Source organism: Catharus ustulatus, chromosome 12 (genome assembly GCF_009819885.2).
Source record: "Catharus ustulatus isolate bCatUst1 chromosome 12, bCatUst1.pri.v2, whole genome shotgun sequence".
Classification (NCBI taxonomy): domain Eukaryota; kingdom Metazoa; phylum Chordata; class Aves; order Passeriformes; family Turdidae; genus Catharus; species Catharus ustulatus.
In genome coordinates, this window is record NC_046232.1 from 12,528,082 (window position 1) to 12,552,022 (window position 23,941).

The 23,941-nt window shown below is 39.7% G+C and overlaps 1 protein-coding gene across 1 annotated transcript; it reads left to right on the plus strand.

The window, feature by feature from the left end:
• The first annotated feature begins 3,456 nt into the window (after positions 1-3,456).
• On the plus strand, positions 3,457-23,302 carry TMC3 (transmembrane channel like 3). The gene is made up of 22 exons (XM_033070927.1): positions 3,457-3,648; positions 4,901-5,044; positions 6,352-6,427; positions 8,756-8,837; positions 9,232-9,338; positions 10,292-10,390; positions 10,483-10,625; positions 12,086-12,233; positions 13,493-13,536; positions 13,693-13,840; positions 14,601-14,710; positions 14,857-14,935; positions 15,428-15,655; positions 16,148-16,276; positions 16,944-17,011; positions 17,257-17,385; positions 18,220-18,330; positions 18,716-18,841; positions 20,198-20,276; positions 20,472-20,514; positions 21,120-21,417; positions 22,137-23,302. Exons 1-22 carry the CDS (start codon positions 3,539-3,541, stop codon positions 22,975-22,977), a joined length of 3,342 nt encoding a protein of 1,113 aa, XP_032926818.1. The 5' UTR covers positions 3,457-3,538; the 3' UTR covers positions 22,978-23,302.
• Positions 23,303-23,941: the final 639 nt, after the last annotated feature.

Sequence of the window (23,941 nt, forward strand, 5' to 3'; positions counted from 1 at the left end):
GAGCTGAGATTGCAATTTGAGAATGAAATGTTTGCCTTTGGAGTCTAACTGAGGCATTCTTTGATCTTAGTTCTTTCTAAGAACTAAGTTTTTTACTAGATCTACAAGTAAAGGTCCTCCAGCTACAAGGAGCTTCAATGTTGTCACACAAATTTGGATGCTCTACAGCATCATTACCCATCACTGGGGTCTGTGAATGCTTCCAGCACTATTGATAATTAGTTCACACAAGCTGTCTTGGTCAGTGTTTCCAAATGCTTCTTCCCCCCTTTGTTTTATGTATTTAAAGATCTGGAGGGATAATATTCTCTTTTTCTTACAAAGATGACTGGGAAACTTGTTCCTCTCTTAAATTTTTACCTTGAAATTGAGATCAGTGAAGTTCTGAATCTCTCAAGCAGGGAGATTTTGAAAAGTCCCCAATTGAACTGTAGTGCTGGAATGATGGGTAAAATTTAAACCCTACCTCTAAGAGAATAGAGTCCATGAGAAAGAATAAAGCCTACTGTTTCCTTGAATTTTCAGTAAGCAGAGTTCACCAGTCCAGTTCTTTACTGGGTAAGTGTTTGAAAATGCAAAATGATCCTGTGGATCAAATGTGAGTCTTCCTATTACCCACAGCTGAAAGTTTTGCAGTAAAAGGCTAATGTCCTGTTCTACATCCCGTTAATAGCAATTGAAATCAAATCTATAACCTCTGTAGTATTCACTCAGACTGAAACAAACCCAAGTAGGTTTCTGGATTCAATAGAGCATATTGAAATGGGCAGCTGGGTGTTCTGGTGGCTGAACTGCTGGCTCATTTGAGAAGCAAAACCAAAACCCTCTTTGTGATCTGAGTTAACACTTGAATTCTTTAAAGAGTATTGCAGGGATCATGGACAACAGAGGTTGTTGCCAACTTCAGGGCTAAGCTCTTAAAGCCAGCTTTCTGTTCTCCCTGCATCCTCCTGTCAGATGGGCTCAGAATTCATAAGTCTCTTGTTGCTTGTTGTGCTTTTAGCGTTTGGGAGTTCATATGATGCATGTGCCTCAAGCACTGGCACTATTAGAGCTGTACCAATGTCAGGCTTAAATTGTCCCTTTGTTTATTTTAGACTCTCAAATTTCTTCTAACAAAGGGGAACCAAATTTGTCTCTCTCACTGACACGTTAACATGCACTAGCCAATTAAATCCATGTAAATCAGTAATGTTAGTGTTTTAATGGGTTTGATAGTGCTTTAACACCATGGCATTAAAGGATACTGCTTTATTTGTGAAATAGAGTCATCTCAAGGAACTATAGGTGATGTTAGATTTTAAGCTCTCCACTGTGGTTCCTTCAGATGGAAAGCAGGACATCTAAAATCTCAAGGAAAACTATGAGGCAGGAATGGTAGTACAGAAGGAGAGATATCTGTGTCTGTCTCCTGCAGATTTTGGAGATCTAGCTTATGTCTTCTGGGGAATTCAGGCTGTTGCTGTGTCAAAGCCTGCCTTTTGGGGCATTTCCTTAGTGAGTGTTTATCTGCAATGAGATTAATGTTTGTGCACATAGCTGGAACAAGCAAGGAGCAAACAGACTGTGGTAGAATGGCCTGACCAGAGGGACCCTTGTCCTCATGAGCCCAGGCAGCAGAACCTGACCCCCAGCACTGTGACCCCAGCTGAGATGCAAAGAATAATAACTATAGCCAAGGAAGACGTTTGAACTAACATATTCCTGCTTTTAAATTATGTAATTGAAAATGTATCTTGTGCCATGTCAAAGAAAGTGGTGATGTGGGTGTGTTTGCAGCTCTCTGGGCATCAAAGCTCTGAAGGGCGTTCCTGGACCCAGAATAGTTCTTTTGTTTTTCCAGCTGGGAAGGGATGATAAGACTTTTAATGGAGATGTGCTTCTAGGCTGATATCTGTTCCTTTTGGCTGTTTGCTTTCACTTGATGAATGGTCTGGCAGAGAGAGGGTGGTGGGATGTTTCCTTTGTCCTGTGAACTGGAAACCAAATAGGAAAGCCATTCAGAAGTTTGTGGATTTAGGAATGGTACCGAAAACTGAGATGTCAAAGCTCTAGCAGCCTCTGTTTTACAGACTTCAAATGAAAAATAATAAAACACGGTACAGAAAAAAAAAATTCTTCTGTGATCCATCCATGGTAAGCTGAAAACTGGAGTCCAGAGGCTTTAGTCTCTATTGTGGCTGAAGGAGGTGGGTGCAAGAGATGCTCAGAGTGAAGTTCAGTTCACAGAAAAAGCCCCACACAGTAAGTGGATTTTAGCAAGCCTTAATAGTCAAGCATATTATATATTCTGTGGTGCAGAATACAGCTGAACTCTGACTAGGGGCATTTCTTTACCATTCTGCTTTGTGCTAATGGAACTCCCAGATTTCCGGGGTAGCTTCACCCAGCAAGAAAACGCTGGGCTTTATTGTGAGATACATTTTGGAAATGAAGAACCATATTTATCTGGCGTTTACTTGTCATCTCAGAAATTAAGTGAATAACACCAAATGGACTTACTCTTTCAATACTGTAACAAAAGATAAAGCTTGTGATTAATTAGCCCTTTAGTTATTTAAGTAAATAAGTCTAGGACTTATTAGACAGTAAAAAAGTAGAACTTCTCACCAAGTGGCAATATTTTAGATTAACTCAGGATGAAGGGGAAAAGCAGCCTGTGCTATTCTCTACAGGAAATTTAGAAGAGAGAACTAAATGTTCTTTTTGTCAGACGCTGCAAACAAAAGTTAACTACAACAGACAACTGATTTATGCAATCAAAATTGTTGCTGCACTGTGTGCTGAACTATTAACAAGAGAAAATACCAAGTTAGGAACAAGTGAAAACTCTCTGCAAACTCTTCCTTACACTCCCACTTTCTGAGCATCAAATTATGGTTACAGGAACTATTAATATCTAATATTTTTGATCTATTTTGCTGTGTTTTAATAATGGGACCAGAATACCTGTAACTTCTATGGTGGAGAAAAGCACTGAAATTTCACTTCCCTGGCCCCAGCAGAACCTGCAGCAGTTTCTCCTGTTCTGGTAACCAAGCCCAGTATCAGAGAGATGCTGACAGAGAGGTTGTGTTGGTGCTGACCATGGAAAGGTGTCAGGGGACTCTCCATGATTAAAATTAGAAGCCCTGTGGCAGAGTGACATTGCATGTTTATCCATTATTAATACTAAAACTAAGCAAGAACATCAACAGCACCTACAGAGTGTTGGAAACACCACCCAGAGTGTGTGGGATGGCACTCAGACGGATGTCCCTCATCCACAACAAGGGAAATCTGGCTGTGAATTAAGGATGGCACTTGGTCACCTTTGAACTCTGCTCCCCACCTTGACCTGGCCTTGGAGGGCAGCGCTGGGGCTGCGTGTGCTGCGGCTTTAAGGCACTGCCAGGCTGCAGCGTTTTCCCCAGGCTGGAGCACCAGGCAGTGATCCTCTGCTCCACAGGGCTCGCAGCACTTGCTGCTCTCTGCTTAATAACACTTGGCTGCTGCAGAGCCGCCTGCCCAGCAGCAGGGCAGAGTCCCACCTGCCAGCATGGCAGCAGCGCCCGGCTCCCCTGTGCACAGAGCTGCCAAGTCCTGCAAGAAGCAGCGCACGGTCAAGAGGCAAACTGGCATCTACACCTACCAGGAGCCACCCCACAGGTAAGGGATCTGCCCTCTCCTCAAGGGAGTCTGCTTTATCTAGCTCAGCAGTGGGGTCTTTTCACCTTCATGCAGACAGTGCGTGTGTCAGACTGGAGAAGGCAGTCTGTTTTGATTAACAGTGGGGTAGCAAGGAAATGAGCATGAGAAAAACCCTTCTCTGTATTTTAAGATGTATTTCAGACCTTTTTGGTTTTTTTTTTTATTTTGTTAAAGTCACATTTCATACTGAAACATAAACACTGTGCATAAAGTAAAGTAACTGCAAAGAGTTCAGGGTGTAGCATGGCAAAAATTTCTTATTCTTTTCCTGTGTAACTATGCATTTCCCTTGAATGTCCCCTGTGACTGAAGGGACGGGACTGCAGATCAATGGATTTGTGGTCTGATGAAGTTTCTCTCAGAAATATTATTATTCCGTGGCATGGTTTAAGTTTTGATTTATTTCTAAGTGATTAAAAGGCTGCCTTTTCAGGAAAATTGAAGAGAACTTTCCCAACAAGTACATTGCAATACAATTGGAAACTTCCTGGCTGGTGGCTGCAGTACTTCAGATCCCTTTGTGTTATTCAGGGAGAAACAGTCATGACAGGTTTTAGACCTAAGCCTCTGCAAGAATGAATATTGCTGTTTCATAGACCAACAGGGAATTGCAAGAGCTGTAGCTTAGCAAATGTGGTGACAGCATCAGAAAAGATGATTTAATAATCATCCACAGAAATCTGCATCAAAGCACATGAATCTTTTCACAGGGACAAGTAACTCTTGTTATGTGGGGTCCCACACCCCTGTGACCATCACTGGTCCCCTCATTCTAACAGGAAAATATTTTATCATTATTGAAATAAAAATAATAGGTATGATTAATAAATAAATGTTATCTGCTCTTTCTGGAAGTGTTTAGGTAACACTTTGTTCCAGAAGGATATACAGAGATTCTTGCTAGCATGAGGCACAAGGTGACTGGCTGGAAATGCCTGGAGAAGAAAGACTGGGATTCATGGTCAGGAGTGGGGTAATTTATGACTGACCAGCAAGTGGTGGGGAGGGAAAGAGGTATGTCCTGGAGGTGGAGAAGCCACCAAATTATTAATCAACTTTAAAGCAATAAGGTCATGTGGGTTCCCTAGCTCCCTGTTCTGACAAGGCTCTGATGGGCTGGATCCTGTGCAAATCAGCGCTTTGCTGGGAATCCCAACATTAATAACTTGTGTTTCTTTTTTCTCTTGTGGGGTGTGTGCTGGGCTGCCAGCAACTCAGATGATGACACTGGTGAAGAGAAGGCTGAGAGCCATGACCCAGAGCAGATCTTTCAGAACATCCAGTACCAGAAGGAGATTATGTCCAACATCCGCTGCCGGCCGTGGCCGATGCGGCAGAAACTGAGGGCGCTCAGGTAAAAGTGCCTGCACTGAGGTTTTCAGGATCACTGACTGTGACTGTGGCTGTGCTTCCAACCTCGGGAGGTTTTCAGTGCAAGATGGAAGGGTTTGAGAACAGGAGTGACTTAGAGCTGCTAGGAAAGCGTTCCATGAGGATGCTCTGGGAAGATCTGAGGGCTGGCTGAAGGCAGCAGCCTCTGGGTGGACAGTCTGTGAAGTTATCTCTGGTCCATGCCTGTGATTCCCCTTAGAGAGTCACAGCACAAAAGAGAGCATGAAATCAAGCTTTGGCTATTAACTACTAAAAAAGACTGTCAGCTATTCGGTGGTCTAAAGGAAGGCTGTTGGTAATGCTCCATAATATGTTTTCAAGTTAAATTGTTTCACTGTCCCAAAAGGAGAACCAGCCTGCCTTTTTAAGGTAATTACATGGTATGAGAACAGAACTTGGTCATATCTTCAGGCAACATATTGTAAATGCAGTAAATACTGGACACTTGTAAGTGTAAAAAGTATGGTAGTGTAGTAAAGATATGTTTCACAGTTTAGGATTTCAGTTATTATAATTACAGATTTCTAATGAAAGAGCATCTGACTAACAACTCTTTGAGCCACCTGTCTAAACTGTGTCAGGTCTTTCACCTCATGATCTGTGTGATGCTCGGGGTCTTTTTGCCCTTTTCCTCTGGCATCTTCTCTCAAAACCCTGTATGGTGCTCAGATGGCAATGTAGCCATGAAGAATCCCTACCCTACCAAGAGCCCTTGTGTAATCTGGGAAGCAAAGAGAGGTTTGTTTTTTTTCTCAGGCACAGTCTATGACCTCCTACTTTCCCATTCCTTTTGATCAGATCTTGGTGGTCCCAATCCACCTTCTGCTGAGCTCAAAGGCTGTGCATGACCAGATGAGCACACTCCTCTTTGCATCTCACAAAACAACTTCATTCCTGCACAAGAAGTGTCAGCATCCACAGGAGATCACCAGACTGTAAAGGGGATCTTGCTATTTTACTCATTTGGGTTCTACCATTTTAAAAGAAAGACTTTGAAACAGAAGGTCAGAGAAATAAATTAGAGGAACAGAAAATTCTCCCTGCAATCAAACTCTTGAATGTGGAGTTCTCTCAGACAAAAGTCTGAGTGGTTTTAAAGTATCAGTAAAAAGTTCAATAGTCAGGGAAAAAAAGCATTGCCTGGGTGGGGGCTGATGGTGGGACAGCCCATGGCTGTACTTTAGAGCAGCTGAGCCCTGTGGCCCTGGTGCTTGTGCAGAATCAGAGATGTGCAGTGGGAGCAGGGACTGAAGCTGCCCTCTCGCGCAGGCAGGCCAAGGAGATCGTGCTCAAGTACGAGGGGAGGCTGACGAGGACCAGAGGATACCAGGCTGCTGGGGCTGAGGTACGGCTGCCTTGCCTTCCATCTCTCCATTTCTTGCTCCCACCAACAGCCATTTGCAGCTCTGATTCAGAGAAGTGTGTTTGCTGTGCACTCCTGATACTTTAGCTCGGGACTGTAGAGGGAGAAAAAAGCAGTTAAAAGCTTCTTTATATTTTTTTTCCTTTTCTTTTCCCCATTGCAATGTTAGTAATTACATTTTTGCAGACTAATTTCACGTGTTGAGGGATGAATATCCTTCTGTTAATGCAGTATAAGCTTTCTTTTCAAATAGCCTATAAATATTGATGCCTATTAGAGGGAGTGATGTGAACAGGATAACAACAAACACGAGGCAGTATCCTCTGAAGAGCTATTTCAACAAACTGGGGCCATAGTTCAATAGCTTAGTATGAAAAATGTGTCTAGCTTTTAGTTTGCAAGACAATCCTCCAATAGCTTATGTTAAATACATTATTAAAGAAGGGGTTTTGCTTGCATAATACTCAGAGAATTTGAATCAAATCTTAGCAAATCTACTTACACCACTGAAAATAGACACTGGCCTGAGTTTCTGGAAATGTATAATATGCAGGAAATTGTATTTAATAAGCAACCAAGAGAAGACTTCTTTATTCATCTAAGCAGTCGAGAATATTTTTGTCATCATAACAAGTAGACTTTTAATTAATAATTTATCTTAATCCAGAAGGGCTGGGTTAGGCCAATAGAACACCATGCATGTGAACAAGTGAAGAGCTGCACTTTTATCTGGGGCTCTGAGATGCTGGCAGAAGCAATGTGCACTATGTAGAAACAGTAAGTTTTCCTTGTTCTGCCTTTGCAGTGAAGTAAAAATGCTGTTAAAATAAACACGATTTTTTGCCTTTGATATGAGTAGAGCTAAGACTTTAGCTAGAAAGAGAAGTGCTAAATCAGAATGTCAATAAATCAGAGATTGGGCTCAGTGCTTGTCATATAATTCTTTCTACACAAAACCAAAAGCTTTTATCTTAGAGTTCAGAGTGAATAAAAGTTTGTGTCTAATCTAATTGCCTCCATTGTATTTGCTTGAAGACATTCAGCACAGGGATGTAATTCAGCAGTTAATTAGTACCACTCATTACATGTAGGGGATCTGTATTCTTTTATCCCAGCACAAATTAGGGGCTATAGCCTTTACATCAGGGCTAAATTCAGCAACAGAATGAGCTGCCTTTTTTTTTTTTTTGTGGGTTTTTTTGTTTGTTTGTTTGTTTTTAACTGGAAGAGATTTTTCCCCCTGCGTATTTTCTTAGAAAATAAAATGATGACCAAGGAGATATGAATTGTAGCACAGCAAAACAAACTCTACACAGTCCAAATTAAGAACTCAGTGGTTGAACATGTGCTGAGAACAAAATGCAGCTACCAGGTGTATTTACATTTTTTTTTAAATTTGCAAAATATATAGTGTTCATGACTGGACAATTCACTAATGGTATTGTTTATGAAAATGTAAGTAAAAATACATTTTTACTACCTTGATAATGAAAGCAATTTTCTTTTTTCAATTAAATTATTTTACACTTTCTTTGTAGTTGTTTTTTGGGTTCTCCCCCCCCCCCAGTTAAAGCCAGATACCCATATTGTGGGTTCTAGGAATGTAAATTATCCCTTCAGGAACACAGTGGGGAGGAAAAGAGATTATAGCTATCAAATGATAATTTTAGCAAATTTTTCTTTATTGTGGATGCATTGATATTCTTTATAAATGTATGGTGCAGCTGGCACAAGAAGCTTGAGTCCTTTCTCAGCCTTGTGAACCCTGAAAGCACTGAAAGTTGCAACCTCAGCAATTCCCATGCAGCTCCCAGCATCTACAATTTATTTAATTAAAATACTTCCCATTCATGCAATTAAATGCCCATATCATCATAAATATTAATTAAGTTTGAACAAAAAGACTGACTATATTTTCAGTAATTAAAATGTTATTTGCTCCTCTTTAATTTTAGGAGATTAAATTACATGATAGAATATTGACACTCCTATTAAAAATGCCTAAAATTTAGGCAGGATTTTAATATTTAACTATCTACAAAATATAACCACAGGGTTTCTGCAGGTGTTGGCTGCAATACATAGAGCTGAGAATATAGCAGCTAAATTTGCTGCTTTTGAATAAAAATGCTTATTTTTCCTCTAAGAGAATTTCTTCTGAGGCATTATGCCCCTGATAAGACCTTAATCATCAATGTTTGTAACAATTCTTGTCATAACAGGTAAGACATGAGCAAAATACTCAGCACTTCAATTTTTAGGGTTTTTTTTCGTGTGGAGAAGTGTCATATTTCTCTGCTTTTTTCTCAGCTTTGGAAGAAGTTTATTCGACTTGCATATAATTTTGTGGTAATCTTTATTCCTTGGGAAATGAGAATAAAGAAAATTGAGAGTAAGTATAAAGATTTAATGGGATTAGTAAAACACTTGCTGAACTGTTGAGTCTTATGGTGCATTTTTTTAATGTACTGAATTCAATAATATTTGGGAGGGAGTTAAATGCATATTTTCAGCAGTGAATTCTCTATTTAAAATTTTCCATTTTCATCTTCTCCTGGTGCCTCAGAAACTGCACAGTTCTCGTTGATGGTCTCAGTTGTGGGGTAACTTTTGAAAAAGTCAATTTTGTCCCTTTGGGATTCTGAAAAGGAAGAAATTCTCTAGTTTGCTGAATGCCCTCCATAAGATAGTTTTTCGTTTTGGCCTTTTATTCAAATACATCATGGATAAATGATACAAGCTTTTATAGACTGTGCAGGTCAGGTCACTGTTTTTTGCGGTTTAAGGTCATTTTGGGTCTGGAGTTGCCTCTTACTTCATCTTCCTGAGATGGCTGTTTGGAATCAATATTGTGCTTACCATAATGACAGGAGCATTTGTAGTCCTCCCAGAGGTAAGGACACACTGTTCATATTTACAGAGAAACACTTACTGTTGCACTTGCCTTTCTCAATGGAACAAACACCCCACTTAAAGTCATGCATCAGTTTGAAATGTGCACTGTGGAATGAATTATTTAAAATAAATTCCCCTATTAAGAGGTTTTTCTCTGCTGAAGGATAACAGATTTTTTTCTGTTGGTGATAGAGAGGGTATTTTGTCAACATGGAACTAATGCTTTTAGGGAATATCTTTTTATCTGATTACTTAAATAAAGAACTCATTCTTAAAAGATGTAGTGGGTGTTGAGTACACTCAAGTCCTGTCAGTGTCATTACTGGGAGAAAAACAGAGCATCCCTCTCCAGACTCTGGATTATTGACCATTAGAAAGCATTTCCTACAAATTCTGAACAGTCACAACTTTGTTTAGCTCTTGCATACAAGTAAGGCAATTTGTTAACTTTGTTAAATTATTCATAAACATTATTTTGCCTCACCTACCCTGTGCTTTAATAGTGTTATCAGAAAACAGGAGAATACCTGATTTTGTTCTCACTGTGCAAAATTTTAAAAAAAGTAAATACCTCTTAACAAATAAAAAATAAACTGGGGGGGGAAAAAAGTTATTTACATTTATTTTTTAATTTCTAAGGAAAATTGACTTTAACCCTGAACTATCATTTTGACATCAAACCCTGCCCTATTTAATTTTAAAACACTCACATTAAAAGCATGGCTTTTAAAGCTGGTGCAGTGCTGACACAATACTGGCTACCCTGAGAGCATCCAGATGGGTTCCACTGCACAGCCCTGGCTCAGCTGGGCTCGTGCAGCTCCTGACACCTCCTCTCTTTCCCCATCTCCTGAGACCTGCTCTCTCTCCCATCTCCTGAGACCTCTATTTCCCCATCTCCTGACACTTTCTCTCTCTCCCATCTCCTGACACTTTCTCTCTCTCCCGCAGCTCCTGGCCGGAGCCCCGTTCGGCAGCACGGTCAGCAAGACCATTCCCAAGGAGCACATTGCATCTGCTCAAGACCTGGACACCATCTGGTCACTAGGGGCAAGACTGAAACCTCTCCTTGTTGTTTTGCTGTTGCTGTTCTGTTGTAATTGTTGGTTGCTGCTCTAACTGCTGGGCTCTGCTCTTTGCAGGGCTATCTGCAGTACTCTGTTCTGTTTTATGGCTATTATGGTCGTGACAGGAAGATTGGGAAGGCTGGATACCGGCTGCCTCTTGCCTACTTCCTTGTAGGAATGGCTGTGTTTGCTTACAGCTTCATCATTCTTCTAAAAAAGTAAGGCAGCCCATTTACTGTTGCTCATAAACTTGTGTGCTTAGGTAATCAGCAATGGCATTTACTCCACTTCCTCTGTATTTATTCTGTGCAGTTCTGTTGATGTGCTCACCTCTGCTAGTATTGTGAAGGCAGACTGAGTTCACCTCTAGATTGCCCTTTATCTTGTTATAATCACTCTCTGTTCCATTTCCCAGCCTAGGAAAGCAGGAGCACAGATCATCTGCATGCTTTTTCTTTGTGCAGTTTAAGGCCTGACACCCGTGGAAGTCCTTTCCCCTCTTTTCTGTTATAAATGTTGCTATGACAGAAATTTCTATTTGAACTGTAATATTTTCAGCACTATTAATATTCCCCTCTATTGAAATACAAATATAAAATTTCCACCCTAGGTGTAATATTTGCATTGCTTTAGTGGGTACGTGGCATCCCACTGGAATGTGAGCTTAATTTCTGTGCTGTGAAAGGGCCAGGAGTAGGAGTTACTTAGCAGAGAGAGCAAGACTGCCTGTGCTGACCATAAATCCAGGGATGTGCAATGCTTGGAGAAGGGGCAAGGTCACTCTATCCTCTCCTGATTTGATTTCTCTTCCCTCCTGGATACCCATTTATCTGGCACAGTGCAGTCCAGGGACATTTTCAGTGCTGTCTGTAATAGCTCTCAGTTTTGAGGTCAAACCTTCCCTTTTCATTCACTTATTTTTAATCTACCTGCAGGTTTGTGCCAAGGGTCACTGGGTATATTTGACACTGATCTACACATCTGCAGTTTCTAGATAGGATCAGCTCTTTTCCTTCTGACTTAGCTCAGTGATTCTTTGCTTAGCTGTGTACAGCTCTCTTTAACATTATCCTTTCAGATGCCCTTTCTTTTATAAGCTATTAATCTTCATTTCATTTCCTATGTTTTGCAATATTCTGCCACCTTGCTCACCTGACACAAGTAGAAGGGGTTCTCCTTTTTTTTCCCTAAGGTCTGTAAAATGGCACTGGGTTTTTATTTGACAATAACATATATTTTGAGGGTTAAAACGGTACAGCAAGCAAACAGATCTTGTGCACAATTGCTATTTATTCCAAACGAGAATGAAGTCCTGTAACAGTGATCTTAGTGATGGTATATTCCAGCTGGATCCTAACTAGAGGTTGTAAAACTGAAATAGGTGTAAGCCCACAGTTCTAGTAAGATTTATTTGTTTTATTTGCCAGTTATGAAGACTGTAAATACTGAAATACCTTTCTACAATGAGTCATTTCTCTCTAGATGTAAAGTCAAGTTCATGAGCTGCACCTCACCCTGTTTTATGTTCTTCAGGAAGTTCCCAACAGTGATACTAATTTCTGCAAACCTTTGGTAGCACTAAATGCATAAACATCTGAAAACCATGATCCAAACCCTCAATACCCTCAATACCATCCTCACACACCAGAAACAGTTAAATACCTGTTATTTTTTACAGAATGGCAAAGAACTCAAGAATGAGTTTAGCAAGTGCCTCTGATGAAAATTACACTTTCTGCTGGAGACTGTTCTGTGCCTGGGACTATTTGATAGGAAACCCTGAGGCTGCAGAGAGCAAAGCTGCTGCCATAGTCAACAGCATCAGGGTGAGCAGCTGACCTTTGAATTATTTCAAGTTGATTGACTTGTTAATCTGTAAGCCATGTAAGTTTTTTCTCTCATCCCCTTGCACGTCCCATTGTTTTTTTGTATTTATTTACAGATCCATTTGCCTAGGGGAGGGGTAATATCACATCTGTGTGGTGTTACAGGCACATCATAAATGCTGATGTCTCAGCAAGGCCACTGTGTCCTTCCTTGGGAGAGTTTTGTTTAATAAGCCTGTATGTGTGACAAGTTAGATAACTAAAAACAAATGTGCTAGTGATGAAATTTCAGTGAGTGTTGGAATCAAGTTTGTTTTAGCAATGGATTTGTCAGGAAAATAAACAAATTTATAGAATGTATAATTGTGTTTATGCAAAGGAAGTGTTTTATACCTCAGGGAATCTATGCACAACAGCTCATATTTTACAAGATGCTTTTTTACATGATAATAAGTTTTATATCTCTCTGGTTTATAGCTTCCTGCACACAATTTATTGTTCTTCTTTATTTTATCAGCTATTAACCAGGTTCCCCAAGGAAGTGGTCATGGCATCAAGCCTGTTGGAGTCCAAGGAGCATCTAGATGATGCTTTTAGTCAAATGGTTTAGTTTTAAATATTCCTCTGAGTATCAGGAAGTTGGACTCAATGGTCTTTATGGGTCCTTTCCAACTTGAGATACTCTATGATTCTATGGTTTATTTCATCTCTTCGTAACAAATGGAGGGACAACTTTAATAAGAAAACTGTTAAAAATACAGATGTTTTGCATCTAGAATTTAAGAGTATATGTGGTTTTATCAGAAGTAATTTATTTCCCAAATTTGGTTTATTTTCATTATCATTGAACAAATATTACTTCAAATTGCACCAAGAATAAATTAATAAACTAGGATATTTAGCTATTTCAATGACTAAGGATAACTTCTGACAGTGCCATATTGTATTAGTGACACCCAGATTTTAAATGCACATCCTGCCAAAAAATCTGCAAGTGTGACCTATTCTTATACCTCCTTGAACATGACTGAAAGTGCCCAAGTATCTGCTCACTGTGTATTTGTTTCTCAGAAATCTCCATCACTTTTCAATATAACATATCAGTGATGTTATGATAAATCAATGAGGACAGTGATATTTATCTGCTTGCACCTCCAGGATGTGATGGTTTTTTATTAGTATACCCTAATTACTGTGAAAAATATGTGCATTATTTTTGCTGAACATTATTAAAATGGTAATGCTGTGTTTCTTTCAAGGAAGCTATACTGGAAGAGCAGGAAAAGAAGAAAAGCAAAAACTTGTACGTACATAAGATAAGAGATATTTTTAAAGCACTGTTTTGATGCAGATGTCAGTGCTAATCTGCTTGTCTTGTACTTGTAAACCCTGTTAGAAATGATCCCTGGTGTCACAAGGCAACTTGCTCTATTGGTTATATCTTCCTTTTTTCCCCTAGGGCAGTGACCATAAGCTTAAGAATTATTGCAAACATCCTCGTGCTTCTGTCCCTTGCGGGAAGTATTTACATCATCTACTTTGTCGTGGATCGATCCCAGAGGTTGGAGCGCACCAAAAAGGAACTGACTCTTTGGGAGAAAAATGAGGTACACTGCCTTTATGCCACCTCTGGGTTAGAAGCAGGATTGCTGTCTGGGGCTTTCTGTAGCGATATCGTGCACAGAGGTGTAAATAGCAGGAGATGACCAGGAGAAATGAGGAGTTAGTGGGCAGACCTGGATGTGCCTTGGTGCACTTGCTCCCTCAGCTCTGCAGCCAGGTGTGAGTGCAGCTGAACTGGGCAAAGCAGGGTCCAGGTGTTCATTTCACAGGCACTGCAGTTCTAGCAGGTCCCTATTTTGTGAGCACAAAGCTTAATCTCTCCTGTCACTTATAAATCTACTTTTGCACCCAGGACTGAGCTGAGCAAACACTAGGCTGATGGACTAGAAAGGAATTGACTTTGATAACAGCAATTGATTCAGTAGCAGGGGATTCTGAATGTTCTGTGACTATTTCCATCCAGAGGAATGAGTCAGTAGGAACTGAATAGGCATGAAGAAGCCACTCACCCATTTCAGAGGAAGATGGTAGCATCATATTTCCTACATGTTAACTTTTAACTCCAATTCGTAAAGTAGAACTTAGAAGCTAAAATATCTGGAGTAAAGACTCATGTATGGTATTCCAGATCAATAATTTTTGATCATAACTACTGTTACTACTAATGTCATTAACTTTTTGAAACATCTCCTCCAAGAAAAGCAATCACCAAAGCATGTGCCTCAGCAGTATTTCAGTCAACCCTCAAGATTCCACAGATCTTCATCAAATGCTACAAAAGTGCTGCACGTTTCTGTTCCACAGGTCAGCGTGGTTGTGTCACTGATCACAATGATTGCACCCTCTGCTTTTGAACTCGTGGCAGCTCTGGAGATGTATCATCCAAGGACCACTCTTCGCTTCCAGCTTGCCAGGTATGGGCATTATTCCGTGTAAAAGCTAGATGGAGAGGAAAGGAGGAAAGGAGAGGTGTGTTCTGGTTCACGTTTCAGTACAGCCAAACCACAGAATGTATGAGAAGTCAATGGTTATCAATGCTGCTATTTTATCCTCTTTTCAGGGTTCTTGTCCTATACCTGGGAAATCTCTACAGTTTAATCATTGCTCTCCTGGATAAAGTGGACAGTATGAGTGTCACTGTAAGTTTAACTTGATGTTTTCTGATGTGTAAAGCTAGTAGAATTAATAGACAGAATTCTGTTTATTGTGAAGTATATGAAGTCAGATGAAAATTTGTTTGAACTTGATTAAAATATTATGGTTTGATAGGATTGTAGAGTTAAGTTTAGACAGTAATGTTTATTTACAACTACTTATAGATCTTTTTAATAAGGATAACTGGATCCATTTGATTGCTGATGTAACAAGATAAATAGATTTCTGTACATTGCTGAACTATTAAAAAAACAAACCTCATCAGTGCAGGTAAAATATTTCTGCCTACCTAAATTAGCTTTAAGTCCTGCCCTTTGGTGTTCCATCTGACTCTGTCCATTGACAGCTGTTTAACAGTTGCCTAACTGCTGCTTGGAAATATATAAGAAATGTCTGTGTGTGTATGCTGTAGAAGGTGCAGACATCTGCACCTATGTACAGTTAAAAAGTAGCTTTTGGGACATTTGTTATTTCAGGACTCTGATGTGAACCACCATGCAAGTAATTCTACCACCTCCTTAGCAACCAACACTCTTTCAAAGGATGACAATTTAACCATTCCTGGTGTACAAATTAAGAGAAATGGCTTTGTCACATTGGAAGAGCATCGCACCCAAGGCCTGACAGACTCACTGGTTAACCAAACAATTTCCTTTAACACCCAGAACCCACAGGATCAATGCTGGGAGACATATGTTGGTCAAGTATGTAATTGTTTTATTGTCATCAACTTACTCCACTTAATCCACATTAATCCTATGCCATTGGGTTGTGTGGTTTTGTCGAATAATAAGATTTTTCTCATTATGAAACACTTTGCAAATATGTATTATAAGAGTCGGCTTAATAAAAGAATGGGTGCAATAGAAAAAAAAAAAATTCAGTTTAGCTAGATGCATTTTTAGAACATTAAAATAAAGTCATTGAAAAGAAAGTTTGATACCATCATGATCATTTACGGCTGCAAGCCATAAAAGGTACCCTGGAAGCTTGATTATATTTATTCTCTTCAACAGAACAAAGACAAATAAGGGAAAAGTCAAACAGGAAAATTTTAAAAGGAATTTATATATTCAATTCATACTTTATCAGAACACTAAGCTTGAGCCAAAAATACAAGTACAAATGCAAAAGAGCCATATGCAGTCCATTTGCTTTCAGAATGACTCAGTATGTGTGAACAATGTGTATTTCAGGAGATGCTCAAGCTTTCAATTATTGACATGATTTTCACAGTCGCAAGCATCCTGCTGATTGATTTTTTCCGTGGACTGTGTGTCCGATACCTGAGTGATTGCTGGTGCTGGGATCTGGAAAGCAAGTTTGTAAGTACAACCCTTATTTTATCAAGCTAAGATGTTGAAGATGGGTAGGTTCCTGCTCTCAGCACTAAATGTCCCTAAAGTCTTTCCACAGATGAATAATTTCTGGGTAGCACACATCTATAAAGGCACAGCTCACACTGAATTTAAATTGGAGGCTACAGAATGAATGTTGTGATTAATGTTTTTCTCAAGCCTACTCATGTGGCTCTGAAAAATTTTTTGGTTTGCACAAAACCATCATAGAGCAGTTCCCACAGTCTAAGGTAACACAGAGATCACACAGTTGTTCCCCACATCCTCTTTTCTGCAGCTATTATATCTTTACCTAATGTAGATAGTGGTCCAAGGAACAGTAACCAACAGCACACAGCCCTTTAAGAAAATTACAGTGGTTAATATTTGGTTAGCAAGAAGCTGTTGGCATGAAAGGCTGTGGACTGTTCTTTGTCCTTAAAAATGTGAAGTAAAATAGAGAGGAATAAGTTTATTTAATCCCTGGCTGCAGAGTAGGCTTTGCTGTGTTCCCACTGCCTGCCAGCATTGGTATTTGATCTGGATGTTTCAGGCTAAGTATTGTCTGCAAACTGATTCAGTCAAATGTATCAAATAAATGGTCTGAAAACAAGATTAAGACAAAGGTATTCATCTTACACTGTGTTTCTTGTAGCCAGAATATGGAGAATTCAAAATTGCAGAGAATGTATTGCATTTGGTCTACAACCAAGGAATGATCTGGTATGTAGCCCTTACATGTTTTTTCTTGTCCCTTTTTGATTGCTAGGTCAATCCAATGATTTAAATGAAACCTATTTAAGTAGGATATTGACAGTGTAGTCTTTTATATTAAGAGATCATCTGTTAATAGTGAGGTATTAATCTGTTAACCTGGTGTGGGGTTTGAGGTTTTGTTTCAGTCTATTCTATTGCTATCAAAATGGCTTCTGGCAACACTGAGAACCGACATGATATGATTTTTTCAGGATGGGAGCTTTCTTTTCACCTTGCTTACCAGCATTCAATGTACTGAAGTTGATTGGACTCATGTACCTGAGGAGCTGGGCTGTGCTGACGTGCAATGTACCACATCAGCAGGTTTTCAGAGCATCTCGGTGAGTCAAAATGGGAATGAAAGATATGGAAAAAATCAAATGCAGGCAATGGAAATATCTTTCATCAATAAGAAAAAAATTATAGGAGATTTTAGCTCTATAAGTTGACAATCCAATTTCACACTAACACTGATAGCAAAAGCCTGAGGAAAAAAGACATAGTTACTGAGAAACTGGAGGGTTGTGAAGCAGGGTAGTTGAAGATGTGCAAGAACTAAAAAAATATGTCCAGGAATTTTCCTAGATAGCTATTATGGCCTAACATAAAGGCTTTACTTCCATATAAATCTAACAGAGCACAATAACCTATATGTGTTAACTGTTGCAAGTCCTATTTCTTGATGTTTCTCTTTTTAAAAGCTATGAAATGTCTGCTTTTGTCTGTTGCATCGCACAACAGATTTCCTCATTTTTCTTCTATCATTATGAATATCTTAATTGTTTATTCAAAATGGAAATAATTTTGGGCATCTTTAATTCTTTAATCTTAATCAGTTATTCCTAAGGTTTTTTTTTAATATGAACTGACTTCTGCTGCTGTTCTTTTTCTCCCCCAGCACAGCTGAGCAGTAAGGACAGCTTTTGTCAAAGAGTGCAGTAACCAGTTCTCTGGCTGCAGCAGTGGTATCTGGAAAACAGTGCAAATAGGATTTTGATCACTGAGAGTCTGTTTAAACCATCTCTGCTTAGACTTTCTAATTATAGCAGAATGATTTTAATCTTTCAGACATGTTGATATTGAACTGAATAGGTAGACTCAGACTTGCACCTTTTATGTTGCCTCTGTTTTGTCTCTGTTTAGTATAATCTGAAACACGTTATGCTTTTTTGCAGATCCAATAATTTCTACTTGGCCATGTTGCTGTTTATGTTGTTCTTGTGCATGTTGCCAACAATTTTTGCTATTGCCCGATATAAGCCATCCTTAAGCTGTGGCCCCTTCAGGTAAGGTATAATGGACCAATGAAAATTGCAAAGATTTCATTTCCCCCTCTTACAACAAACTTGTCATGTTTCATAATACACCAATTACAGATGTAAACTCAAAAAAAGTTGATAGGACAATGCTTTTCTGCACTAATATTTTACAGTTTAAGGTTTAATAAGGTGAATAGGTCAAAGTTCTGAGTTTATTTGCTTTATATACATAATTTAGTTTGTTTATATTTACGTAATGTAATGTGCCACTGAGCAACATCCCAAAGATCACTGTCTTTTGTCTCCATTCAAGCACCCTCCAAGCTTGCTCTTAATTCAATGCAACACTGCTTAACAAATATATTCAGAATTCCTTACAACTTAATTTTTACCTTTTTTCCCCCTCCTGTAGTGGTCAAGAAAAAATATATGATATTGTTTCTGAAACAATTCAGAATGATTTTCCCACATGGTTCAACACAGTGATTACTTACATCAGCAGTCCTGTGGTTGTCCTCCCTGCACTACTACTGTTGTTGTAAGTACTTTGGGTTTTGTAGGCAGATTAAATTGATTGTATTAATACTGACCTTATCTCTGGACAGTCAAAAGTAGATACTGAGGCACAAACACTGCATTGTTGTAGTTTCATTAAGCATAACTGAAAATTGCAACACCTCCCTGAATGTGTGGTATATGGACCAGACAGGAATGGAAGTACGTGGAAAAAAACTGTCAAAAGGAATTTCTCCTTCTGGGATACTTTGTTAGAGCAAGTTCACTGTATTGTGTCAAGGCTTGCAGTGCTGATGGTTCCAGGAAGTTTAAGAACCTTCTTCCCTCTAAAGAACTCCTCAGAAATAAATTTTCCATTTCTTCATGTTCATTAACTCAGTTTATGACAGTGAACAGGGCTCAGTCTGTCGTTTGAAGAAGCTACTCAGTCATCCTGATTTACGACAAGATAAATCAATTATTACGGTCTGCTCTTAAGTGTTAATTTAATATGACTTGCTGCAGACTCTCCAGTGGAAGTCTTTTCTTACTTGGATTATAAATAATTGTTCATAGTTCGGAAATAATATTGATTTTGAGTTTTTTGAAATTCACTTTGCTTCTCTGAAAAGTTCTATTCTGTTTTGCTTCTCCTTTGTACTGTTTCTTCCCTGTGTAAACTGCAGACAAAGGCAGAGTTTGTCCCACCAATGGGACAAACCTTTTTCTTTTCAAAGCAGAAGGACCAAAGCAACACCTCCTTTTTGTAACTCTTTCCTCTAAGGTCCAAGCCATGTAACATTTACAAATATATGACTGCTTCAAACTGATGGCTAAGCACGTATGTAATTGTTTGTGGTGTGAAGTCTAGCTACAAGACTTTGTCTGAAAGCCAGTGCAATCCATTATGTAAGGCCATAATCTGCCAGGATCTGATCTCATCTGTGCCAGGGTAAACAAGGTGTTATTTCAACCACCCAACAAAATTGCATTGGTATGGTTGTGCAAACTCTGCTGTAACTCTGGTGTCTCTGTTCTGTAACCTTGGATTGGAAAAAAAAAAAAGACAAAAAAATATTTGTCAAATTATTTGTCTAGAATTTAAAAAACAAAACAAAACAAACGAAACAAAACCAACTAGAAATTCATCCAAGGTTACACACACAATGAAAAGACCTGCAATACACAGGTGAAATTAGAACTGCTGCTAAATCTGTTCTCAGTGTCATTTCTTTCATTCATCTATGTTTGCTTGAAAGAAGGCTGCAATCCATTATTACAGTATAAGAAAATGCTACAGAGAAGCAGCTGAACTTGTACATCATTTTGACCTATAAATCCTCAAAAAGAAACTGTCAAGAATGTCTGAAGTGACTCATATCACCCCTTTCACTTCTAGCATGCTAATCTACTACTTACAAAGTATTGCAAGATCATTAAAGTTCACCAACAATCAACTGAGAATGAAGATACAAACAGTAAGTATAGTGAAAACCACTTTTACATGTAATTTGGGGGGTCTTCATTAAAGTGAGCCTAATTAAATGTCTAAAGTCACTTCTAGTGTTTCACAACATAAAACAAATCCTGTATTTTTCATGCTTACACAGCAGGGGATTTACTCTCTAATCCATAATAATTTACAGATTCTGATTCTTCTGAATGTATTTTAGGAAAGAACTGAAGATAAGAAAAAGGTGGTTCAGATGGCAGTAGGTAAGTTGGTGACCTTTAGAAAGGCCATTATTAATAAAGCATTTGGACCTTAACATATTTTGATTCCTGAGACATATAGGGAAGTACAACTACATTTTAAAAACTGTATTTCCTGTAGAAACCTCCGTTTAGATGGTTTCTGAGCTCAGTTTGACTTAATCTTGGCAACACTGAAACACATGGTGCGAAGTTTAAACCTGAATTCACCTGGAATCTTTGGACTGGGTATTTTCCTGCTTTTATCACCAACAGGGAAGTAGTTGGGATATCTCTTTGACAATTCAAATCATCTCAGACTTGGCATACAATTCAGAGGCTGGCAGCAGAAGAAAAATTGTCTTGTTGCCTGTTTTGGAATCCTAGAGTGCAGCATTCAGTGTTTTTTCTGTGTCCCCAGTACTCCATCTGCTATGTACTGCAGTATGAAGATCTACCCCTTTATCACCAATTCTCCCCATGTGACACCAGTTTCTCTTTTCTGAGCACAGGGGGTTCTGTTGGCCTCAGATCCCTGACTGAAGGGGGAATTCGAGCCACTGAATTTACACAGCAGTTTCTAAATGCAGAGAACTGGAAAGTTCCTTATAATAATTTCTGTTTTCTAGCCAGAATCCAAAATCTGGATGCTAATGACAAAAGACCAGAGCAAGAAACTGATATTATCAGCCAGGAGTCTTCTATTCGGTCCTCAACACCCCGAAAGAACGGCAGTGTCTTGAACTTTGAATCTCCTGTGAGCAAAGGCACCAGAATACAAACCATTTCCCAGTCTGTGCCCCAAGCTGTGCCATCAACTGATGTTGTGAGACCTGCCAACGCAACTCCCACAACTTCAACCTCTTTAACACCAGCTCCCTCTGTGTCAAGTATACAGAAACCAAGAAATGATCATATCACAAACAGGTAAGACTGCTTTGGTTTTGAAATGGTATTTATTCTAGCAACTCCATGCCCTACCTGTTTATTTACAAAACAGCTGTGCATTCAGACTGTCTGGAGCTGTACAACAGCAGAGGAATTTTTTAAAAGCAGATTAATTCATGGGTTTGATATTGATATCAATGGTGTCACCACATCCTTAAATTTCCCTTAACAGAAATGAAATCATAAACCTTTTGAAATGATGTAGCTGATGGAGTTTACAAACAGCTCAAGCAAAGGTAAATACCAAACTTGCCCTCAGGCACATAACTAAAATAGTTTGTGCAGGATACCATCTCCACAAACAAAACAAATGCAGAGTGAAGGCTCTCTCGGCAGAGTATCTGTGCAGCTTTAGTTTTAAGACAACCAGTCTGACATATCAGTAGATGGATGCTTTAAACTATCTGTTGCTTTTTTTCCAAGGGGATAAAGAACAATTCTCAGAACAATAAGAAAACAGGGAATAAAACTTGAGAGGACAATTGTGTTACCTTTTCCTAGAGAAGAACAAATATATCTCCTAATTTCTAGGGTATGTTTCTCAAAGTGGTTCTAAAAATTTGCAACAGTGGAGATATGATAATCTCCATTTTGTCAACCTAGTCTTTGACTTCCAGAGCAGTGAATTATTTTGTATGTTTCAATTCCATTAATTGATAAGTGTATCAATATTTCCTCTTTTTTTTTTCTTCATAAAGATATCCAAGTGTTGTTCATAGGAGTGCGAGTGAGCTGTGCAAAACAAAGCCCTACACACCAGTGACTTTCAAAAAGCCCACTGAAGATGTTCATTCTGACCCCCTCTTCAGAAAAGCCATTCGGCAGGTGAATTCAGATGCCCTTGGGGCAGGGGCTCCTGTGTTTTTGGGATGCAGACCATATGCTACCAGGTATTTTCTGGTTAATGAAAACGAGTCCCGCAAAAAACCGCTCCGTTCTACCTCCCGACTCCAAAGGCATTTCAGAAAGGAGGAATCAGGAGACATCATTGAGTTGTATCCACGCCACATCAGAAGATACGTGGTTCAAACACCACGTCAGATGTATTCCCCTCATCCCAGTGAAGATGAAGAGGACGAAGAAGAACTCGAGAGAGAATTCATGAACAGATCCCATCGCCCTCGCTCACTGTCTGACCTTCGCCCAGCCCCACGGTTTTACATCGGGGATCGTGCTGATGGCCACATTCTAATGAGCAAAGAACTAGCCAGAGTGCATTACAAATCCTGGGATGATGGCTTTGAGCTGGACCTGGACAGGCCTCCGTATGCTTACAAGAAAGTACACCTGAACTATCCTGAGCCACGTGTGAAGCCAAAATCAAAGCAAAAGCTTGAGCAATCTCTAACGGAGTCCGATTCCATTTCCATTGAATCCAGCAGTGATCCGCAGAACAGCAGCAATGACCAGTACATCCAGGTCATTCACACCAAGGACAAGTATCCAAAAGCTGGGGCAAAACCCACCAAAAAGAAATCTAAAAACAGTGTTGATCTAAGTGTGTCTGAGCCTAGTGAACTGGTGTGCTCAAATGTCTGAGGAAGTGCCCCAACCTTGTTGTGTTTTGAGCCGGTGTATGTGCAGTTGTATTTGTACTTGCTGTTCAAGGTCTGTCAGAGTAACTGAAATGTAGTTTTTCTAAGAGTCGTGTATGCAGCCACTCGAGGTAGGAAAAGCCTTGTGTTTTACTCTTTACTGTACCTAGCTTTAATATCACAACTGATATGCTGCAAATTTTAGTAAATAAGGTTATTCCAATTTATTCCTTACTGTTATGCTGTCAAAACCCAAAATCTCTGTCTACTGGAAAATCAAAAGCTATGTACTTGGGGCACTTCAATTAAACCAGTACACAAATACATCAGATGAGGCTCTTTTTATCTGACACAGCCGGAGCTGAAGACACTTCCTGAAAAAATTCAGCAGGGAATCAGCTTCCTGCAAACGGAGTTGTTATTTAGAGTTCATCTTGATGTGGCTTATTTGAATATGCTGTGGTCCAAACAAATCACGAAAAAAGGTGAACTAGAGAGAATAGTGAGTTTCTTTAGAGTTTATCACATGGGCAGAATTCGTGAGGCAGAATTCTAGATTAAATCCTGGATCCTATAATAAATTCCTGGTGAGACTCAGACCAGCCTGATAAGTTTCTCAGTGGTAAAGTTTCGATCTGTGGCCTTTAAAAGACTCATTTCACTACTTGGAGTTTCTAAACTCTGTCCCGTTTTTCACACAGCACTGCAATTTTGCACTTCCTTCAGATACTGAAGATTGGTTGGTCTTTCGCTTGTTTCTCTCCGTGTCACTGACACTGGGATTACAGCAGTGACGAGCGCGGGGCGGCACCGCTCCGCCTCCGATCCCACACACGGTGCCATCCCCGCCGTGCCATCCCCGCCGTGCCATCCCCGCAGTCCGGGCTCTGCCGGTGCCCAGCCCCGCTCGCAGCCCCGTGAGGCGCGGCCGGGCCGGGCCGGCGTCACCCTCAGGTGAGGGGCGGCGC